General features: G+C 44.0%; 1 protein-coding gene across 16 annotated transcripts in view; it reads left to right on the top strand.

The window, feature by feature from the left end:
• The window catches only part of LOC138739430 (phospholipid-transporting ATPase IB-like), a 524,646-nt gene that overhangs the window by 158,941 nt on the left and 346,313 nt on the right, over positions 1-19,392 (top strand). For all 16 annotated transcript variants that reach the window (XR_011342240.1, XM_069891443.1, XM_069891442.1 and 13 more), the window contains one exon: positions 12,610-12,708. Coding sequence is in view for 15 of the 16 variants with exons in the window: in XM_069891443.1 (XP_069747544.1) it covers positions 12,610-12,708 (99 nt within the window). In the remaining variant the exon portion in view is untranslated. The remainder of the gene's footprint in view (positions 1-12,609; positions 12,709-19,392) is intronic.

Genomic DNA, 19,392 nt, shown 5'->3' with positions numbered 1-19,392 from the left:
GTAAAAATTACAGCACTTTTTATACATAGTCCCCTCATTTCAGGGCAGTATAATATTTGGGCCATAGCAATGGTATGTATGTTAAAGTAGTTATATTTAGTACTTGGTCATGCAATGACTGCTTGAAGTTTGTGATTCATAGACATCACCAGGTGCTGAGTATCTTCTCTGGTGATGCTCTGCCATCCAGGCCCCTACTGCAGCCACCTTCAGCTCCTGCTTATTTCAGGTTTTGTCCCCTAAAGTTTTCTCTTCAGCATATGGAAGGTATGCTCAATTAGATTTATATTGGGTAACTGGTTTGGCCATTCAAGAATTTTCCATTTTTTGGCTTTGAAAAACTCCTTTGTTGCTTTAGCAGCATGTTTGGGATAATTGTCTTGGTGTAGGATGAAGTGCCATCCAATAGGTTTGGGGGCATTTGCTCGAACTTGAACAGATGGTTCTATACACTTCAGAATTCATTTTGCTACTGCATCAGCAATTACAACATCATTGAAGATAAGCGCACCAGTTCCTGTGGCAGGCATACGTGCCCAGGCCATAACAACTCTACCATCATGTTTCACAGATGGGGGGCTGTGCTTTGGATCTTGGGCAGTTCCTTTATACCTCCACACTTTGCTCTGTCATCACTCTGATATAGGTCAATCTTGGTCTCATCTGTCCACAAAAACTTTTTACAGAATTCTGCAGGCACTTCTAAATACTTCTTGGCAAACTATAATCACCCATCTTGTTTCTGTGGCTAACTCATTGTTTGCATCTTGCAGTGTAGCCTCTGTGTTTCTGTTCATGAAGTCTTCTGCAGACAGTAGTCATTGATACACTGCCAACTGGCTTCTGAAGAGTGATTCTCGTCTGTTGGATGAGATTTTGTCGAAATTTTTCTTCATTATGATGGGAATTTGTCTGTCATCAGTGTAGAGCGCGTCAAAAGAACCAAAGACTTATTGATCCAAACCAAGGCTTTATTAACTAAAAGACTGGAGCATATCACATGTAGGTTGACCAGTCCAGAATGACCTGGTCTGGCTAGGAGCAATATTTTAAGACCTGCCAGTAGATATGGTTACACTCTCAGCCAATCACAGTCATCCTACACTACCATCTGTACATATACACATTGGTGATAGAATCTGTACTATCACATTCACCCTTTCTTTGAGAACCAACCCCAGGGTGGATGGAGCTTAGGGGCTGTACCAGTCAGGGTGCCTGACCATCCGGTGTGACCGCCGTGGCCCTGGGATTGGGGTTGCCGGAGTCGTGTCACCGGCAGGCCCGTAGGGTGCGGCCACTGCTTCGCTCAATTCCCCAATGGCGTAGTTGACAGTCTGACCTGAGCTGGTGGGTGGTGCTGGTCCCTCTGTTCAAACACGTGACCTGTGGGAGAAGAAATGGGGGGAGGTTGGGTTAAAGGCACTGCTGTGCCTGATCCGGCTTGGGCTAGGTCCCTTACTGAGACTGTGTCCTCCCGTCCGTCCGGGTACTCAACATAGGCATAATCCTTGATCACATGGAGCAGAGTCACTCGGTCAACCAAGGGGTTGTTCTTAGAGTACCAGACGTGGCATCGTAAAAGGGCTGGACCGGGAACCGTGAGCCATGCCAGTATGGTCGTACCTGACTCGGATTTCCTTGGGAAAGAGAACATCCTTTCACGGGGGGTGGCATTGGTCACGGTGCATAGGAGGGAGCAGATGGAGCATAGGGCACTAGCTAGCATATCCTGCCAGCGAGAGGTGGGGAGACCTTTGGACCGGAGGGCAAGCGTAACCGCTTTCCAGACGGTGGCATTCTCTCTTTCGACTTGCCCATTACCACATGGGTTATTGCTGGTGGTCCTGCTTGAAGGAATACCACACTCCAGAAGGTCATGCTGCAGCTCTGTGCTCATAAACGAGGACCCCCCGTCACTGTGGATGTAACTGGGGTACCCGAAGATGGCGAAGATGCTTGGCAGGGCCTCTATGACTGAGGTGGTAGTCATGTCCGAGCAGGGCAGAGCAAACAGGAAGTGGGAGTACTCGTCGATGGCCGTAAGGATGTAGGTGTTATGGTTGGTCGACGGTAGGGGCCCCTTGAAGTCCACACTGAGACGCTAAAAGGGGTGGGTGGCTTTGATCCCATGGGTGTTCTCTGGAAGGAAGAAGTGGGGCTTGCACTCAGTGCACACCGGGCAGGCTTGGGTCATGGAGCAAATCTCCTCGATTGTGTAGGGCAGGTTGCGAGCTTTGACAAAGTGTGCGAACCTAGTGACCCCTGGATGACAGAACTCCTCATGGAGTTTCTGCAGCCTGTCCAGTTGTATGTTGGCGCAAGTCCCCCTGGAGAGCGCATCTTGCGGGTCATTGAGTTTACCAGGCCGATACATAATGTCATAATTAAAGGTGGAGAGCTCGATTCTCCACCTGGTGATTTTGTCTTTCTTGATCTTACCTCGCTGGGTATTGCTAAACATGAAGGAGACTGCTCGTTGGTTGGTCAGCAGCGTAAAGCGCCTGCTAGTGAGGTAGTGTCTCCAACGACGTACTGCTTCGACTATGGCCTGGGCCTCCTTGACAGAGGATTGTCAGCTCTCAGGACCCTGGAGGGTTCTGGAGGAGAAGGCTTCCGGCCAGCCGGCCTGGTTCAAAGTGGCTGCCAGTGCAAAGACAGACACATCGCTTTTGAGTTGGAACAGAATGGACTCATCGATGGCGTGCAGCGTTCCAGCAGCGATGTCCGATTTGATGCGGACGAAGGCCGCTCTGGCTTTGGTTGACAGGGGGCCATGCCTTGTCAGCATAGTGTGGAACCCATTGGGCTTAGTAAGAGAAAAAACCCAGGCAGTGTCTGAGTGCCTTCTGGGTGTGGTGGGGGGGGGGGGGGGCAAGCCCATGAGGGGACGCATGCAGTCAGGGTCCGGCATGACCACCCCGTTCTCAACCACACATCCCAGAATTGCGAGCCGAGTGGTCCGGAAGACAGACTTGTTGAAATTGTAGGTCAAGTTCAGCTGAGTTGCAGTCTGAAAAAATTTCTCAAGGTTGATATCATGATCCCCCGTGTCATGGCCTGAGCTGGTGGGGTGGTGCTGGTCACATGATGTGGGGGAGAAGGAATAGGGGGAGGTTGGGTTAAAGGCACTGCTGTGTCTGATCCGGCTTGGGCCGCAGATGGTGACATTGTCCAGATACGGGAAAGTAGCAGGCAGCCCATTCTGGTCGACCATTTCCCGCTGGAAGACTGCAACCCTGAGGAATTGATACAGCCACCCATTTGCTTCGAAGGCCGTGAAAGGTCGGTCTTCTCGGTGGATCGGGAGCTGATGATAGGCTGAATGTAAGTCAATGGTGGAAAATACACGGTATTAGGTGATCTGATTCACCACATCCATGATCCATGGAAGGGGGTACGCATCTAGGAGCGTGAAGTGGTTGACTGGCTGTAGTTAACCACCATCCGCGGCTTCTCTCCATTTTTAACAACCACCATCTGGGCCCTCCATGGACTCGAGCTAGGTTTGATAATGCCCTCATCCAGCAGTCTGCGCACCTCGCTTGTGATAAATTTCCTGTGTTCATAACTATATTGCTGGCTTTTGGTGTCCACAGGCTTCCAGCCAGGGGTGAGATTTGCGAAAAGTGCTGGTGGAGCAACTCGGAGGGTGGGTGCGGGGGCGGGTGGCTCGGGCTGCCACTGGCAGGAGGTTTCTGGGGTGGAGTGGTTACAGACAGAGAGCGGAGCGTGAGGCCCCCCCAAAGTGCAGGGAAATGGTTTGAAATTGGCACTGAAAATCCAGTCCCAGCAGAGCAGGGGCGCACAATTGGGGAAGGACTAATAGTTTGAAGTCTGTGAATGTGATGCCCTGGACTTTCAGGGTCGCCACACAGTACCCCTTTACCCCAGTCGAGTGCGATCTGGTCACCAGTAAAATTCTCTGTGCAGTGGGGAGAATAGCCAGTCTGCAACGGTGGGCCAGGTGTGGGCAGATAAAACTGTCAGTTGACCCCGAGTCAAATAAGCAATTGGTATAGTGTCCATGCACTTTAATCAGTTCCATTGCTTTTGTGAGGGGTTGGGGGAAGTCCTGGTCGAGGGTTATTGATGCAGAGACTTGTAATGGGGACAGTGGAGTCCTGCGTGATGACATCACGCAAACAGTTGGGCCTGAAAAAACAGTGTCAGGGAATTGGTGTTGTTGCCTGCAGCCAACGGTAAGTGTTGGGGGTCGCTGCTTGCCGTCAGTGGTGGGGCAGTCAGCGGTGGCGTGGTCAGTGGTGGGGCAGTCAGCAGTGGTAGGTCCCCAGTCGGCAGCATCGGTGGGTCCCTGATCGGCAGCATTGGTGGGTACCGGGTCAGCAGTGTTGGCGTGTCCCCGGTCGGCAGTGGCAGCGGGTCCCTGGTCGGCAGCAGCGGGTCTCTGGTCAACAGCGGCGGATCCCTGGTTGGCGGCGGTGGTGAGTCCCTGGTTGGCAGCAGCGGCGGGTGTTGAGGTCGGGGATGGGGCCTGGTCGAACGTTGCTTCATGAGATAGGGTGAACGTCATTGTGGTGAGGGTGGGTTGTTCCTTCAGTGCTCGGTGTCTGCCCCGTGATGTCAGCCACTGCCGTGCAGTGGAGTCCTCGCTCTCATTGGACGAGAGCTCTGAGGAAGAAGTATTTGAAATGGAGAGTGGCGATTTGGCTTCACACAAGGCACTGTGTTTGACGGTGGCCATTTTGGAGCGACAGACTACAGCAAAGTGGCCGTTTTTAAGGCACTTCTGGCACCTGGCTTTTCTCGCCTGGCACTGGGACCTGCTGTGCTTGTTCCTCCCGCAGAAATAACACTTTGTGGTTGCATCAGGCAGTTTAGCGGCAGTAGTAGGGTAGAGGGAGGGCATCCTACTCACAACAGAGTGTGGGGTCCAGCCCCAAGAGTACATGTCCATACTTAAGACTGCAGCCTCCATCGTCTCTGCGATCCAGATCATGTCCTCTAGGTTTTCTTCCCCGTGCTCTAGCAGGCGCTGCCTCACCTCATTCGATCAAACCCCGGCTACATTGGCATTCCGAATGAGATCATCTGTGGCTCCGCAGCAGTTCTGTCTGTGCAGGCACAGTCCCTGCTCATTGCCCTTAGTGCCTGAATATAAGCATTACAGGACTCACCAGGCTGTTGCCTCCTTGTAGCAAGTTTGTACCGAGCATAGACCCTGTTCACCGGTCACTCATAGAACCCTTCTAGCATCTTCATGGATGCGGCGTAAGTGGTCGCGTCCTGGACACTCTGGTAGACTCTCGGGGACACCATAGTCATCAATATTAGTAGTTGATGGTTGTCCTCTATCACGGCAGAATCAGAGAGCTGTATGTTTCGAAGCATCTCACCCAGTGCTTAAAGTCATTCGAGGCTGTAGCTGACTGTGGGTCGATGTCGAGGCGTTCCAGCCGTAGCATACGCTCCATCCCTTCAAAATTTTTTAGTTAATAAAATTGTAGTGCACGTTGAAAGAACCAAAGACTTGTTAATCCAAACCAAAGCATTTATTAACTAGAAGACTGGAGCATATCACAAGTAGGTCGACCAGTCCAGAATGACCTGGTCTGGCTAGGAGCAATCCTTTAAGACCTGCCAGTAGGCGTGGCTACACTCTCAGCCAATCACAATCATCCTACACTACCATCTGTACATATGTACATTGGTGATAGAATCTGTACTATCACAGCCAGCAGTGGGTGTTGCCTGTATGCTCTTCGTAATGATGCAGCCTCATAATGGCTTCTTTGGCTTTCATTGGCACAACTCTGGTCCTCATGTTGAAAAATGGCAACTACAGACTCCAAAATTGATTAAAAATGAGAAGCAAGCCAGCTCTCTTATACCTGCACTAATGAAACAATTAAATGCACCTGAGTTCATAGAAACACAGAAAAACCTACAGCACATTACAGTCCCTCGGCCCACAAAGTTGTGCCGAACATATCCCTACTTTAGAATTACTAGGCTTACCCACAGCCCTATAATTTTAGAAGCTCCATGTGCCTATCTAAAAGTCTCTTAAAAGACCCTGTTGTATCAGCCTTCACTACTGTTGCTGGCAGCCCATTCCAAGCACCCATCACTCTGTGTTAATAAAAAAAAACTTACCCCTGATTTCTCCTCTGTACCTACTCCCTAGCACCTTAAACCCATGTCCCCTTGTGGCAACCATTTAAGCCCTGGGAAAAAGCCTCTGACTTATCCACACAATCATTGCCCCTCATCATCTTATACACCTCTATCAGGACACCTCTTATTCTCCGTCACTCCAAGGAGAACAGGCTGAGTTCACTTTATCTGTTTTCGTAAGGCATGGTCTCTAAACTAGGCTACATCCTTGTAAATCTCCTTTGCATCCTTTCTGTGGTTCCACTTCCTTCCAGTAGTGAGGTGACCAGCACTGAGCACAGTACTCCAAGTGGGGTCTGACCAGGGTCCTATATAGCTGCAACATTACTTCTCGGTTCCTAAGTTCAATTCCACGATTAATGAAGACCAATACACCATATGCCTTCTTAACCACAGAGTCAACCTGCGCAGCTGATTTGAGTGCCCTATGGACTCGGACCCCAAGATTCCTCTGATCCTCCACACTGGCAAGAGTCTTACCGTGAATATGATATTCTGCCATCATATTTGACCTGCTAGAATGAACCACTTCTTACTTATCTGGGTTGAATTCCATCCGCCCTCTATAATCTCTGTCAGCCCTCCACACTATCCACAACACCCCCAATCTTTGCGTCATCAGCAAGCTTACTAACCAATCCCTCTACATCCTCATCCAGGTCATTTATAAAAAATCACAAAGAGTAAGGGCCCCACGACAGATCCATGAGGAACGCCACTGGTTACCGACTTCCATGCAGAATATGACCTGTCTACGGCCAACCTTTGCCTTCTGTGATTAAGCCAGTTCCGGATTCACAAAGCAATGTTCCCTTGGATCCCAAACCTCCTTACTTTCTCAATAAGCCTTGCATGGGGTGCCTTATCAAATGCCTTGCTGAAATCCATATACACTACATCTACTGGTCTTCCTTCATTAATATGTTTAGTCACATCCTCAGAAAATTCAATCAATCTGGAAAGACACAACCTGCCCTTGAAAAAGCCATGTTGACTATTTCTAATCATATTATACCTCTCCAAATATTCATAAATCCTGCCTCTCAGGATTTTCTCCATCAACTTACCAACTACTGAAGTAAGACTTACTGGTATCATAGGCATATCCAGGATATGGCAGCTAGGGCACCACTTAAAGGGGGGGCAGCAACTGCTGGCAGATCCTGAAAATTATTCACCCCCCTCAACCACCTCAAACCCGACTCCCCCATCACCCCTTGTCTGATTTATTTCAAACAGAGTACTTTCAGATCAGTGAGAGAATAATTGGCGTTAGTACTTTTACTATCCCCACAGAGGGGTGGTTCAGAGTCAGGCATCTTGAGCTCCAGTGTGCAGTAGGCCAAAGGGAGGGTTCAAAGTCAGGTGTCGGGAGGTCCGATGTGTGGTAGGTCGAGGGGAGGGTTCGGAGTTAGGCGTTGGGAGTTCTGGTGTGTGGTAGGCCGAGGGGAGGGTTCGGAGTCAGGCATCAAAAGCCCCAGTGTGGGGTGGGCTGAGGGGAGAGTTCGGAGTTGGGCATTGGGAGCTCCGGTGTATGGTAGGCTGAGGGGAGGTTTCGTAGTCTCAATGCTCAACTCCAGACCCTCCCCTCAACGGATGGCCTACAGGATCTGAGCTCCCAACACTGACTCCTGACTCCGAACCCTCCACTGTCCCCTGTTGGACCCAGGGCTGAGGAGGGTATGAGCTGAAGGATGAGTTTGAGCGTGGGCTTTGGCATCTTCTTGCTTCTTTCCCACTGGGTGCTCAGCGCCAAGAGTCACCTTTCTACCAAAGGTAAGAGACAGTGCCCACGGGGACAGTGACAGTCACTCAACACCTTTAACTTTGGCCATTGTACTCTGGCACAGGGAACACTACTCGTTGCTTTTATTCAGTGAATGCTGGCCTTTGAAGTAGACAGAGGGTTTTTTTTAAATTGAAACGACTGTTGGGTTTTTAAGGTGTCAATTATGTTCCAATATCTCAATATATCTAACACATTGTTGGATATGACTACTTTAGAGTTCTACAGCAGTGAACACAAGTAGGGAAGGCGAAATAAATGGCGAGGCACAGCGAGCGATGGTTGCAGGGTGAAGGGTTAAGGTCATTTTTAACGGAGGGGGGAGGTATGCAATTTCAGTGCTTGCCATAGGCACTATTTTCCCTAGATACGTCACTGACTGGTCTATAATTTATTCAGCTATCTCTATTCCTTTTCTTGAATAAAGGAACAACATTCGCAACCCTCCAAACCACCAGTATCTCTTCCGTCCCCATTGATGATTTAAAGATCTTGCAAGAGGTTTAGCAATCTCCTCCCTTGCCTCTCACAGTAGGGGTACATCTCATCCAGAAGTAAAACATGAAAATCTGCAGAGACCGTGGTTGGAGCAAAAACACAAAGCTGGAGAAACTCTGCAGGTGAAGCAGTTACTTTTATAGAGCAAAAGTAAAAATACATAACTGACATTTCAGGCTTGAGCCCTTCATCAAGGTATGGAAAAATGTCAGCAGGCGTCTGAATAAAAGATGTTTGCCTTTTTCAGTTTCTGCTAGCCTACTCTCCTCTTCCCCCCTTCACCCTTGCCTTCCCCTTTCCAGTTCTCCTCCCTCCTTTCACCTAACCATCCCTCCTCCCCTTGATTGCTGCTGTCCCCTCCTTCCCTTCTCCACCTTACACTTCCTGCCTTTGCAACCACCCCTCCCCCTTCTCGATATCCCCAATTATATTGGGGGGCCTAGAAAAACACCCAGTAAAGTTATTGACCCCTTCCTGTTCCTAATCTCCACCCACAGAGTCTCTGTAGACAATCCCTCCATGACGTCCACCTTTTCTGCAGCTGTAACACCATCTCTGATCAACAATGACATGCCCCCACCTCTTTTGCCTCCCTCTGTCCTTTCTGAAACATCTAAAACCCACCATATGAAGTAACCATCTCTGCCCCTGAGCCATCCAAGTCTTTGTAATGGCCACCACATCATAGCTCTAAGTATTAAATGACGCTAAGCTCATCCGTTTTATTCACAATACTCCTTGCTTTAAAATAGACACATCTGAAACCGTCCTTCTGAGCGCGTCCCTTCTCTATCATCTGCCTGTCCTCCCTCACACACTGTTGCCAATCTTTCTCTCTTTGTGAGCCAACCTCCTCTTCCCCAGTTTCCTCAGTTTGGTTCCCACGCCCTAACAATTCTAGTTTAAACTCTCTCCAGTAGTCTCAGTAAACCTTCCCACCAGGATATTGGTCCCTCTGGGATTCAAGTGCAACCTGTCCTTTTTGTCCAGGTCACACTTGGCTCAAAAGAGGTCCCAGTGGTGCAGAAGTCTGAATCCCTGGCGCCTGCTCCGATCCCTCAGCCACGCATTTATCCTCCACCTCATTCTATTCCTATACTCACTGTTTCTTGAGACAGGCAGTAATCCCAAGATTACCACTTTTGCGGTCCTACTTCTCAACTCCCTTCCTAACTCTCTGTAATCTTTTTTCAGGACCTCTTCCCTTTTCCTACCTACATCATTGGTACCGATATGTACTGTAACCTCTGGCTGTTCTCCCTCACATTGCAGGATATCTTGGATGTGATCAGAAACATCCCAGACCCTGGCACCTGAGAGGCAAGCTGCCATCCAAGTTTCTTTCCTGTGTTCACAGAATCGCTTGTCTGACCCCTAACTATAGAATCCATTATCCCTACTGCCTTCCTCTTCCTTTCCCTACCCTTCTGAGCCACAGGGGCAGACTGTGTGCCAAAGGCTCAGCTATTGTTGCTTTTCCTAGTAGGCTGTCTTCCCCAACAATACTCAAACAGGAGTACTTATTGTCAAGGGGCACAGCCACAGAGGTACACTCTAGTTCCTGACTCTTCCCCTTCCCTTCTCCTGACTGTGACCCACTTGTCTGTCTCCCATGGCCCAGGTGTGACTACCTGCCTATTGTGCCTTCTTATTCTCCCTGACCAGATGAAGGTCATCAGGCTGCAATGCCAGTTCCCTAACATGAACATTTAGGAGCTGGGAGACTCCAGGTCCTCCTACATCTGACAGCAAGCACAGAACACCAGCCTCACCCACATATTTCTTGTCCCCAATTAACACTGGTAAACCTACCTCACCTCATTATTGCCTAAGCCCATTGAGCCAAAGCCCTACCACTCTGGTACCCTCTCATTCTGCCGCCCATTCCGAGTGCATCACCGACCCAGGGAAGGCTGCGGGATTACCGCACCACTGATCTGGGGAAACCCATGGGGTCACAGCATTACCAACCTGGGGAAGATCATAGGGTCACCACACCACTGACCCGGGGAAGGCCACGGGGTTCACCGACGTCTCGCACCTGCTCAGTGCCTTGAGTACTCACAAATACCTGTGAAGCAAAATGTCCCCAACGTTATGGTGCCCTAAAATGGAGGACTATGTAAAAAAAAAATGCTGAAATTTCTTCATGGTCAAACCAAAATGGATATAACTAGTCTTGAATAAAAATTAGAATGTGCACTTTAATCATATGTGTATTGTTTGGTGACAAATTTAAAACAGTGGAGCACAGGGACAAATCATCAATCCATACCACCCAGCACATGCTCTGTTCTGGCTGCTACCATCTGGAAGGATGTATATTTCCCACATTCGCGCACCACCAGATTCAGGAACTGCTCATCTACAACAAACTCAACTAGGGACTCATTTAAGGACTCTTAAATCGTCTAGGATTGTATTCGCTCGAGTTCAGAAAAATGAGAGGAGATCTTATAGGATTATGAAGGGTATGGATAGGATAGATGTAGAAAGGTTTTTTGAGCTGGCTGGGGAAACTAAAACGAGAGGACACAGTCTCAAGATTCGGGGGAGTAGATTTAGGACAGAGATGAGGAAAAATAGTTTTTCCCAGAGAGTAGTGAATGTTTGGAATTCTCTAACCAGGGAAGTGGTTGAGGCTGCCTCATTAAACATATTTAAAATTCGGTTAGATAAATTTTTACATGATAGAGGAATTAGGGGATATGGGGAGAAGGCAGGTAGGTGGAGTTAGGTCATAAATTAGATCAGCCATGATCGTATTGAATGGCGGAGCAGGCTCGATGGGCCATTTTTGGCCTACTCCTGTTCCTACTTCCTATGTTCCTATGTTCTTACTTTTGCAGTTTATTGATTTTTAAAATTATTTCTGAATCACACGGACAGTTTGTTTATACTTCTTTAATTATTTAGATTTCTTTATTTACATGCGTTTGTTGTGTGTAGTTTTATTTTTGCAATACTAAAAAATGGTAATTCTGCCTTGCCTGCAGAAAAAAGAATTGTTTATGTACTCTGTCAATAAATCTGAATTCTGAATCAAAAAAAAAGTCTTTGTCCCAAACATTATGGAGGGCACTGTACACTTCTGTGTGCCAACATTTACAGTTCTGTCTTTTGGTTTTAAAAAGTCGAATTCTCTGCTTTCAACCAAAGTCAAGTTCCATCTGCATCCACTTTATATGTTATTTCTATAAAATTCCAAAGAAATTGATTAAATTCCACCAAAGTGAATGAAAGGAAAAGCATTGTGTTGGCTGGGTAATTGGCTATGTGGCAGAGAAAGAGCATGAATAAATTAGGAGGTGACTTGTGATTCTCCATAAGACTCTTGTGTTTTGGCTACAAATTTCAAAGCTGGCAAACATGAAAACATCTTCATTACACCAAAGAAAATTACCATTGTTGTTGTGGAAAGCTAGAAATCACTGATCCAAGACACATAATTAGATCATGGGAAGAAAATATATTCAGAGTTTAATAATGAAATGCTTACTTTGATGTCTCTTTAACTGGAATTCAAGGATAGAAGTTATTTGTTTTAACATAAACATTTAATATAAACCTAGTTTGATCACATCAGGAGAGCAGGAGTAATTCTGAGTAGCACACAGATGGAAAGATGCAGCTAGCCTTCAGTTATTATGAAGATTTACTGAAATGATAACTGTGTTCCAAGGATTTGTTAAAAGAAGAGATTATTCAGAAATTATGCAAAGTCTGGTCATATTCCTTGAGTTAAAAAATGAACCAAGTTTTTGAGATCAAGGAGAACTCATGGAGTGGTTAGTTGCTATTAAGAAATTTAGAATTGATAGGCAAAGTATAAATATTTAGCTCTGCCCAGAGAAGTAAAATAGGGAAATATATTTTGATAGGTGATTTTAAAAATGAGGAGTACTTCAGAAAATTGCAGTTAGTGCTAGAATAACTGTTCATTTGAAATGCAGATGTCAACAGGAGGTTAGATTTATTTATTATCTAATTAAATGGTTGAAGTCTGGTCCTTTTTTCTGGCTAACTTAACCTGGCCATATTAGGGCTTATTCAACCATAAGGGTAAAGCAATGTTGCCAAAGTAGCTTCATTATACCAACCAATTCAGTTGCGTTCTAATTGCTGTTGATATTATGGTGTTTTCTTTCTTCATATGAATATTTTTGTGAAATAATTCTTTGTTTCAGCAAATACCAGACGTGTCTCCTACAGGGAGGTATACAACTCTGATGCCACTTATTTTCATCCTTGCAGTTGCAGCCATCAAAGAAATAATTGAAGATTATGTAAGTACAGTACCCATTCTTCTGTCATTTACGAGAAGGTTGGATGTGTACATGGAGGTGAGGGGGTTGGAGGAATATTGGCGGAAAGTGGGAGGATTGAGCGAGTGGATTTGTTCGAGTGAACCGGTGTGGACTTGAAAGGCCGACATAATATGGTTTATATGTCTTATATTAATAAATATCAGATGACTTTTTTTGAATGCTGAAAATAATTGTTACTTGTGTTATGAGCCCAGAGGACCCCAAGACCCAGCAGCAATAGATATTCAACAAGTCAAATGGTTACTTAAACAAAGGTTGCTTTTAATCGTCTTTAAACTTGAAAACAGAATCAAACTTTAACTTATCACTATTGACATAACTAACCTAACAACCCCATAATGTGTGTGTGTGTATGTTCAGAAAAGTTCTTCGATTCATATTCCAATCTCACTTCTCATTCCTCCAAGATCACTGGTTGCAGGTAATTCTTATACTGTGCACAGAATTTACATTTTCTCCAGGCTTTGGTGCTTGAAAGGTAAATAGTTACCTCTCAAGAAGGTTCTTGTCAGTTTTCAGAGAGAGATTTGGACAGCCACAACTGATTACTTTTTAATCAGCCACTTCAGTGTCTTGCTAACGAAACTAGCCCCCTCAGCATTCTCCAGATGATAACCTCTTTCTTTCAGGTCACCACAGAGTTCCTTTTTTCTCTTATTTCAAGTGAAATATTAGGCAGCCAGTCTTCTCCTCTTGCATGACCACAAGGCCTTTGACCAGGCTGAACTAAGTACTCACAACCCATCTTGTAAATGGGGTTTTCCACAAGCTTGCCAGCTTGTCCTGTTCTAGTTCCAGTTGCTGCTGCTGACTGTAAAACTGTAGAATTGTTCTCTCTCTCTCTCTCTCTCTCTTTCTCTCTCTCTCTCTCTCTTTCTCTTTCTCTCTCTCTCTCTCTCTCTTTCTCTCTTTCTCTCTCTTTCTCTCTCTCTCTCTCTCTCTCTCTCTCTCTCTCTCTGAGAGAAAAAGCCTGTTTAACTCTCTCTGCTTGCAAAACCACATGACCATCCTAGAACAGTAAGTTCCACTTCAGGCGGAATGCAGCTCCGACAAGTTCTTTCATCTGTTGCCTTTTTGTAAACAACAATCCATTCGTGAAGTCTCTTGGGCACTCTCAAAACTTTTGCAAAGGCTCTTGGAGCTGGGCTGTCTAGCATGAGCAGAGCTCCAATATTTTAAATAAGATTTGTTTTAAAGTGCTTGTATGTGACCTACACTGAAAAACCTGCCCCAATTTATCTCGCAAAAACATATTTATATACTGTCACACTTGAGAGATCTGAAATCCACTAATCTGTGGTTCTTAATTGCATAAAAATACAACAGTGAGGTTGGTCAAGTGTTGGAAGATGAATAGATGTAAGTTGTGAAACAAGTGTTATTTTCATGATTTTTCCAACAATTGAATGCTCTTAGTTCAAAGCCTTGTCTGTTACCCTAATTATGTGATTGGCACATGATTGGTACATCTCCCAGCACAATTCCAATGAAGCCCATCCCAACTCCCTGCTACTCATGCCAGAGGCCCATGTATCAGAACCCATTTTCCCCATGTTAATCTTTGAGTCTCATGTTTACTTCTCTATCTTTATCTTCTGTAAACTCACAAATCCCACTCTTTTCCCAGCTACATCTCATCTCACCTGTCTCCTGCAAAGATTCTATTCCTTTCTCTCAATTCCTCCATCTCTGTCGTATCGGATGAGGTCTTCCATTCTAGAACATCTGAGATATTCTACTTCAGAAAGTGTGGCTTTAATAAAAATATTTTAAAAAGAAAAGTGGGGCTTACCATCTACTGCTATCAACGGAGCCCTACCCATATCTCCTCTATTTCCCACACATCTGCACTAGCCCCTACCACCTCTCACCACACCAGCCTCCACATCAACATATTATTTTCCACAATATCTGCCACCTACAATGGGATCCCACCACCAGAGCATCTTCCCCTCTCATCCCTTTCTGTTTTCTAATGTGACCACTCTTTCTGGGACTTCCTCATCTATTCATCCCTTCCCACTAATCACCTCCTATTCATGATTCTTCATGAATTCAACAATTGAAAATTGTTTATTGTTAAATTATGATTATTACATAATCTGTATTTGATCTTATATCAAACAAATTTAAGATCTTTTACAGTTTGGTTTAGAAAAGGAATAATTGCACAAATTTTATCATGACCAATTCCATAAAAAGGCAAAGCTAAACCAGCAAAATGAATTCTGAATGATAAATTAATGACTTTAAGTAAAAACTTCTAAAGGCTTAGTGAATTGGAGTTCAAAACCATACATCCATCAGGGTCACCCGACAGATTGATAAGATAATTAAGAAAGCCTATGGGATGCTGAGCTTCATTAATAAGGGGATTGAGTTCAGGAATAAAGTGGAAATAGTGGCACTCTACAAATCTCTGGTGGTGAGACCACACTTAAATATTGGGTTCAGTTCTGGTCACCTCATTATAGGAAGGATGTGTAAGCTATGAAGAGGGTGCAGATGAGATTTACCAGGATGTTGCCTGGATTGGAAAACAAGTTTTATGAGGCAAGGTTAGTAGAATTGGGACTTTTCTCTGGAGCATAGAAGGATGCGAGGAGACTTAATAAAGGTCTACAAGGTTATGAGAAACATAGTAGGGTGGACAGCCAGCACCTGTTTCCCAGGGCAGGAATAGTAAACACCAAAGGACACATGTACAAAGTGAAGGGAGGGTTGTTTAGGGGAGACATCAGGGGTAAGTTTTTTACGGAGAGTTGTGGGTGCCTGGAATGCCTTGCCAGGGATAGTGGTGGAGGCTGAAACTTGAGGGGCATTTAAGAGACTCTTAGACAGGCACAAGGATGAAAGATAAATGGAGTGTTTCGGGTAGGGTGGGTTTAGTATTTTTTAAAACAATATATGGGTTGGCACAACATTGTGGGCTGAAGGGCCTGTACTGTGCTGCAATGTTCTATGTTCTAATTTTCAAGAAAATGCTGAAGCAATTCTCCTTTTCTTTAGATTAAGGAAAGAATAAGAAGATATAGGAAAAGGTTACTGAGAGCTGCCAATGGATCTGAATTGCATTGTTTGTGCATAAAAAAGTGGATAGATCTTACTTTAGTTGTATTGGGTCTTGGTGAGATCACACCTTAAATATTGTGAGTAGGTTTGGTCACCATTCTCTGCCATTTAGAGAGTGCAATGAAAGTTTACCAGATTGATTCCTGGGATGGCATGGCTGAAGAGTTTAGAAGAATGAGAGGGAATCTCATTAAGATGTATAAACATCTGACACCACTAAATGAGGTAGAAATAGGAAGAAGGTTACTGATGTTGGGGAATGTCAGCACAAGGGGTCACAATCTGAGGATGAGACGTAACCCATTTAGGTCTGAGATAAAGCGAAACTATTGACCTAAAGTTATCAACTTGTTGAACTCTCTACCATAGAGAGTTGTTAATGCCAGTTTGTTGGATATATTCAAAAGGGATTTGGTTGTGGCTCTGATGGCTCAAGGGATCAAGAGGCATGAATAGAAAGCAGGAATATTGAATGGTGGAGCAATCTTGAAGGGCTAGATGGCCTTTTGCTTCTGTTTTCTACGTGAAGCAATATTTGGAGGTCAATAAAGTGTTTTTTCGGGGGAGTCACGTGATGGAGTAGTGGCCGGTAGGGGAACTCCAGCCCTCTCCAGAAAAGTTTAAAAAAGATAGAGAAAAAGCAAAGGCACAAACTTAAAAACCAAAACAAAGTGAAAGTAAAAGTGTGAAGAAAATGGCAGCGAAGAAAGAAAAACCAAAAACAATGGGAAGAAAAGAAGAAGGAAAGATGTTGGAAGAAGAAGGTGAAGGCCTTACCTGTCTGAAGAGGCCCGCCGCGGAAAGAGAGGCCCGCTCCCATAGGTCAGTGGAGGTCCCGGGCTCGGGACTACAAAAATGGCTCGCAGAGCCGAGTAAAAGTGCGCAACCGCGCATGAAAAAAAACACACTGACGGGAGGGGGGAACAGCTGCGGAGTCGATCTCCACAGCTGAGAGAGACACCTGCAGCACAGCAGCAGGTGCAGAACACAGACAATAACGACAACAAGAAAGAAGAGGGTAAAAAGAAAACAAGGAAACAACAGATGGTCAACCCAGAAGAAGAAGAACAGAAAGAAGTGGAAGAAGAAGAGAAAAGCAAGACAATGGATGTATCTTTTTTTAAAGAATATATGGAATCAGTGAAAGAATGGCAATTACAAGAATTTGATGAGATAAAAAGAAGAATTAAGAATGCAGAAGAAAGAATGGATAAAATGGAAGTGGCCATATCAGAATTGGCAAAAAGAGTGGAAAATATGGAAAAACGAGAAACATTTGTAGATATGGAAGTAAAAGACTTAAAAGAGAAATTAGAAGAATCTAATAAAAAAGCTAAAGAGGCACAGGAGCTGTTAGCTCAGAAGATAGATATAATAGAAAACTATAATAGAAGAAATAATATAAAGATAGTGGGCCTTAAGGAAGATGAAGAAGGCAAGAATATGAGAGAATTTATAAAAGATTGGATCCCCAGGGTCCTGGGAAGACCAGAATTACAGGAAGAAATGGAAATAGAGAGGGCACATAGAACTTCAGCCCCGAAACCACAACCGCAGCAAAAACCAAGATTTATTTTAGTAAAATTCTTAAGATATACAACAAGAGAAAATATATTGGAGCAAGCAATGAAGAAAGTAAGAAAGGACAAAAGCCACTGGAATATAAAGGTCAAAAATTTTTTTTCTATCCAGACATAAGTTTTGAACTCCTGAAGAAGAGGAAGGAGTTCAATACAGCGAAAACGATCTTATGGAAAAAAGGATATAAATTTATGTTAAGGTACCTAGCGGTACTTAAAATAATTATTCCAGGGCAACAAAACAGACTATTCTCGGATCCAGAGGAAGCAAGGAAATTTGCAGAATGACAACAAAACAAGCAGAGAGATGAAGACATGTAATAAGAGTAAAAATGACCACGATCTATATGTATGTGTGTAAAGGGGTATATGTGTGTATATATATAGTGTGCATACATGAATGTATCAGTATTTAGAGGAAAATATATAGAGTATAGACAAGAATTAATAAGGGAGGGAAATGGAATAGAGGGAATAAGGAGGGAATTAAAAGAGTGACCTTTGTTACATATGAAAATTGAAATCTTTTCTGGCGGGGGCTGGGTGGGGAGGAGTTACGGTCACTGCAAAATCAGCTGACGTTTGCGAGTGAATTCGCAAATCCAAATGGAGAGGGGAGATGTGGTTGTCCGACAAGGGATAAAGGACAACTCAGGAGGGGGAGGGGAGAATGGGGTTAAAGAAGTTTTAAATAGGAGAATAGGGAAAATGTTTGATGTTTTAGAAATGTTGTCTTATAAAGTGTTCAAAACAAGAAAGCAGAAATGGATAAGAAGGGAAGGTTATGATGGAGAAACGGAAAGGGAAGATAAACAAAGTATAAAATGGCTACGCTGAACTATATGACTTTAAATATTAACGGAATACATAACCAAATTAAAAGGAGGAAACTGCTAAATTTACTGAAAAAAGAAAAAATTGATATAGCATTTGTGCAAGAAACACATTTAACTGAATTGGAGCACAAGAAATTAAAGAGAGATTGGGTAGGACACGTAACAGCAGCGTCGTATAATTCAAAAGCAAGAGGAGTAGCTATATTAATTAGTAAAAATGTGCCAATTAAAATAGAAGAGGAAATAATAGATCCAGCAGGGAGATATGTAATGATAAAATGTCAGATATATTCGGAGTTTTGGAATCTACTCAATGTATATTCACCTAATGAAGAAGATCAAAAGTTTATGCAAGATATTTTTTTGAAGATAGCAGATATGCAAGGGAACATATTAATAGGAAGGGATTTCAACCTGAATTTGGATTCAAATATGGACAAAACTGGGAAAAAAATTAACAGAAAGAACAAAGTAACCATATTTATAATTAAATCGATGGAAGAAATGCAACTTTTGGATATATGGAGGAAACAACACCCAAAGGAAAAGGAATATTCATATTACTCGGCTAGACATAAAACATACTCAAGAATAGACCTATTTTTGTTATCAGCTCGTATGCAAGATAGAGTAAGAAAAACAGAATATAAAGCTAGAATACTATCGGACCATTCACCCTTAATATTGACAATGAAGTTAGAGGACATCCCTCCAAGAACTCCATGTTACTCAAAAGGCAGGATTTTAGAGAATTCATTGAAAGACAAATTAAAATGTATTTTGAAATAAACACGGAGTCAGTGAAATATAAGTTTATACTATGGGATGCAATGAAAGCGTTCATTAGAGGGCAAATAATAAGTTATGTAACCAAGATGAAGAAGGACTATAATCAGGAAACAGAGCAGTTGGAAAGGGAAATAGTAAATATAGAAAAAGAATTAGCAATGAAGGAAGATACAACTAAAAGAAGAGAATTGGCAGATAAAAAAATAAAATATGAAACACTACAAACATATAAGGTGGAGAAGAATATAATGAAGACAAAACAGAAATATTATGAACTAGGGGAAAAAACGCACAAAATTCTAGCATGGCAGCTTAAGCCAGAACAAGCTAAGAAAATGGTATTGGCATCAAGGAAAAAAGACAAA

The sequence above is a fragment of the Narcine bancroftii genome, chromosome 7 (genome assembly GCF_036971445.1).
Source record: "Narcine bancroftii isolate sNarBan1 chromosome 7, sNarBan1.hap1, whole genome shotgun sequence".
Lineage (NCBI taxonomy): Eukaryota > Metazoa > Chordata > Chondrichthyes > Torpediniformes > Narcinidae > Narcine > Narcine bancroftii.
The sequence above is the reverse complement of the archived record's forward strand: the minus strand, read 5'-3'. Positions and strand labels throughout refer to the sequence as shown.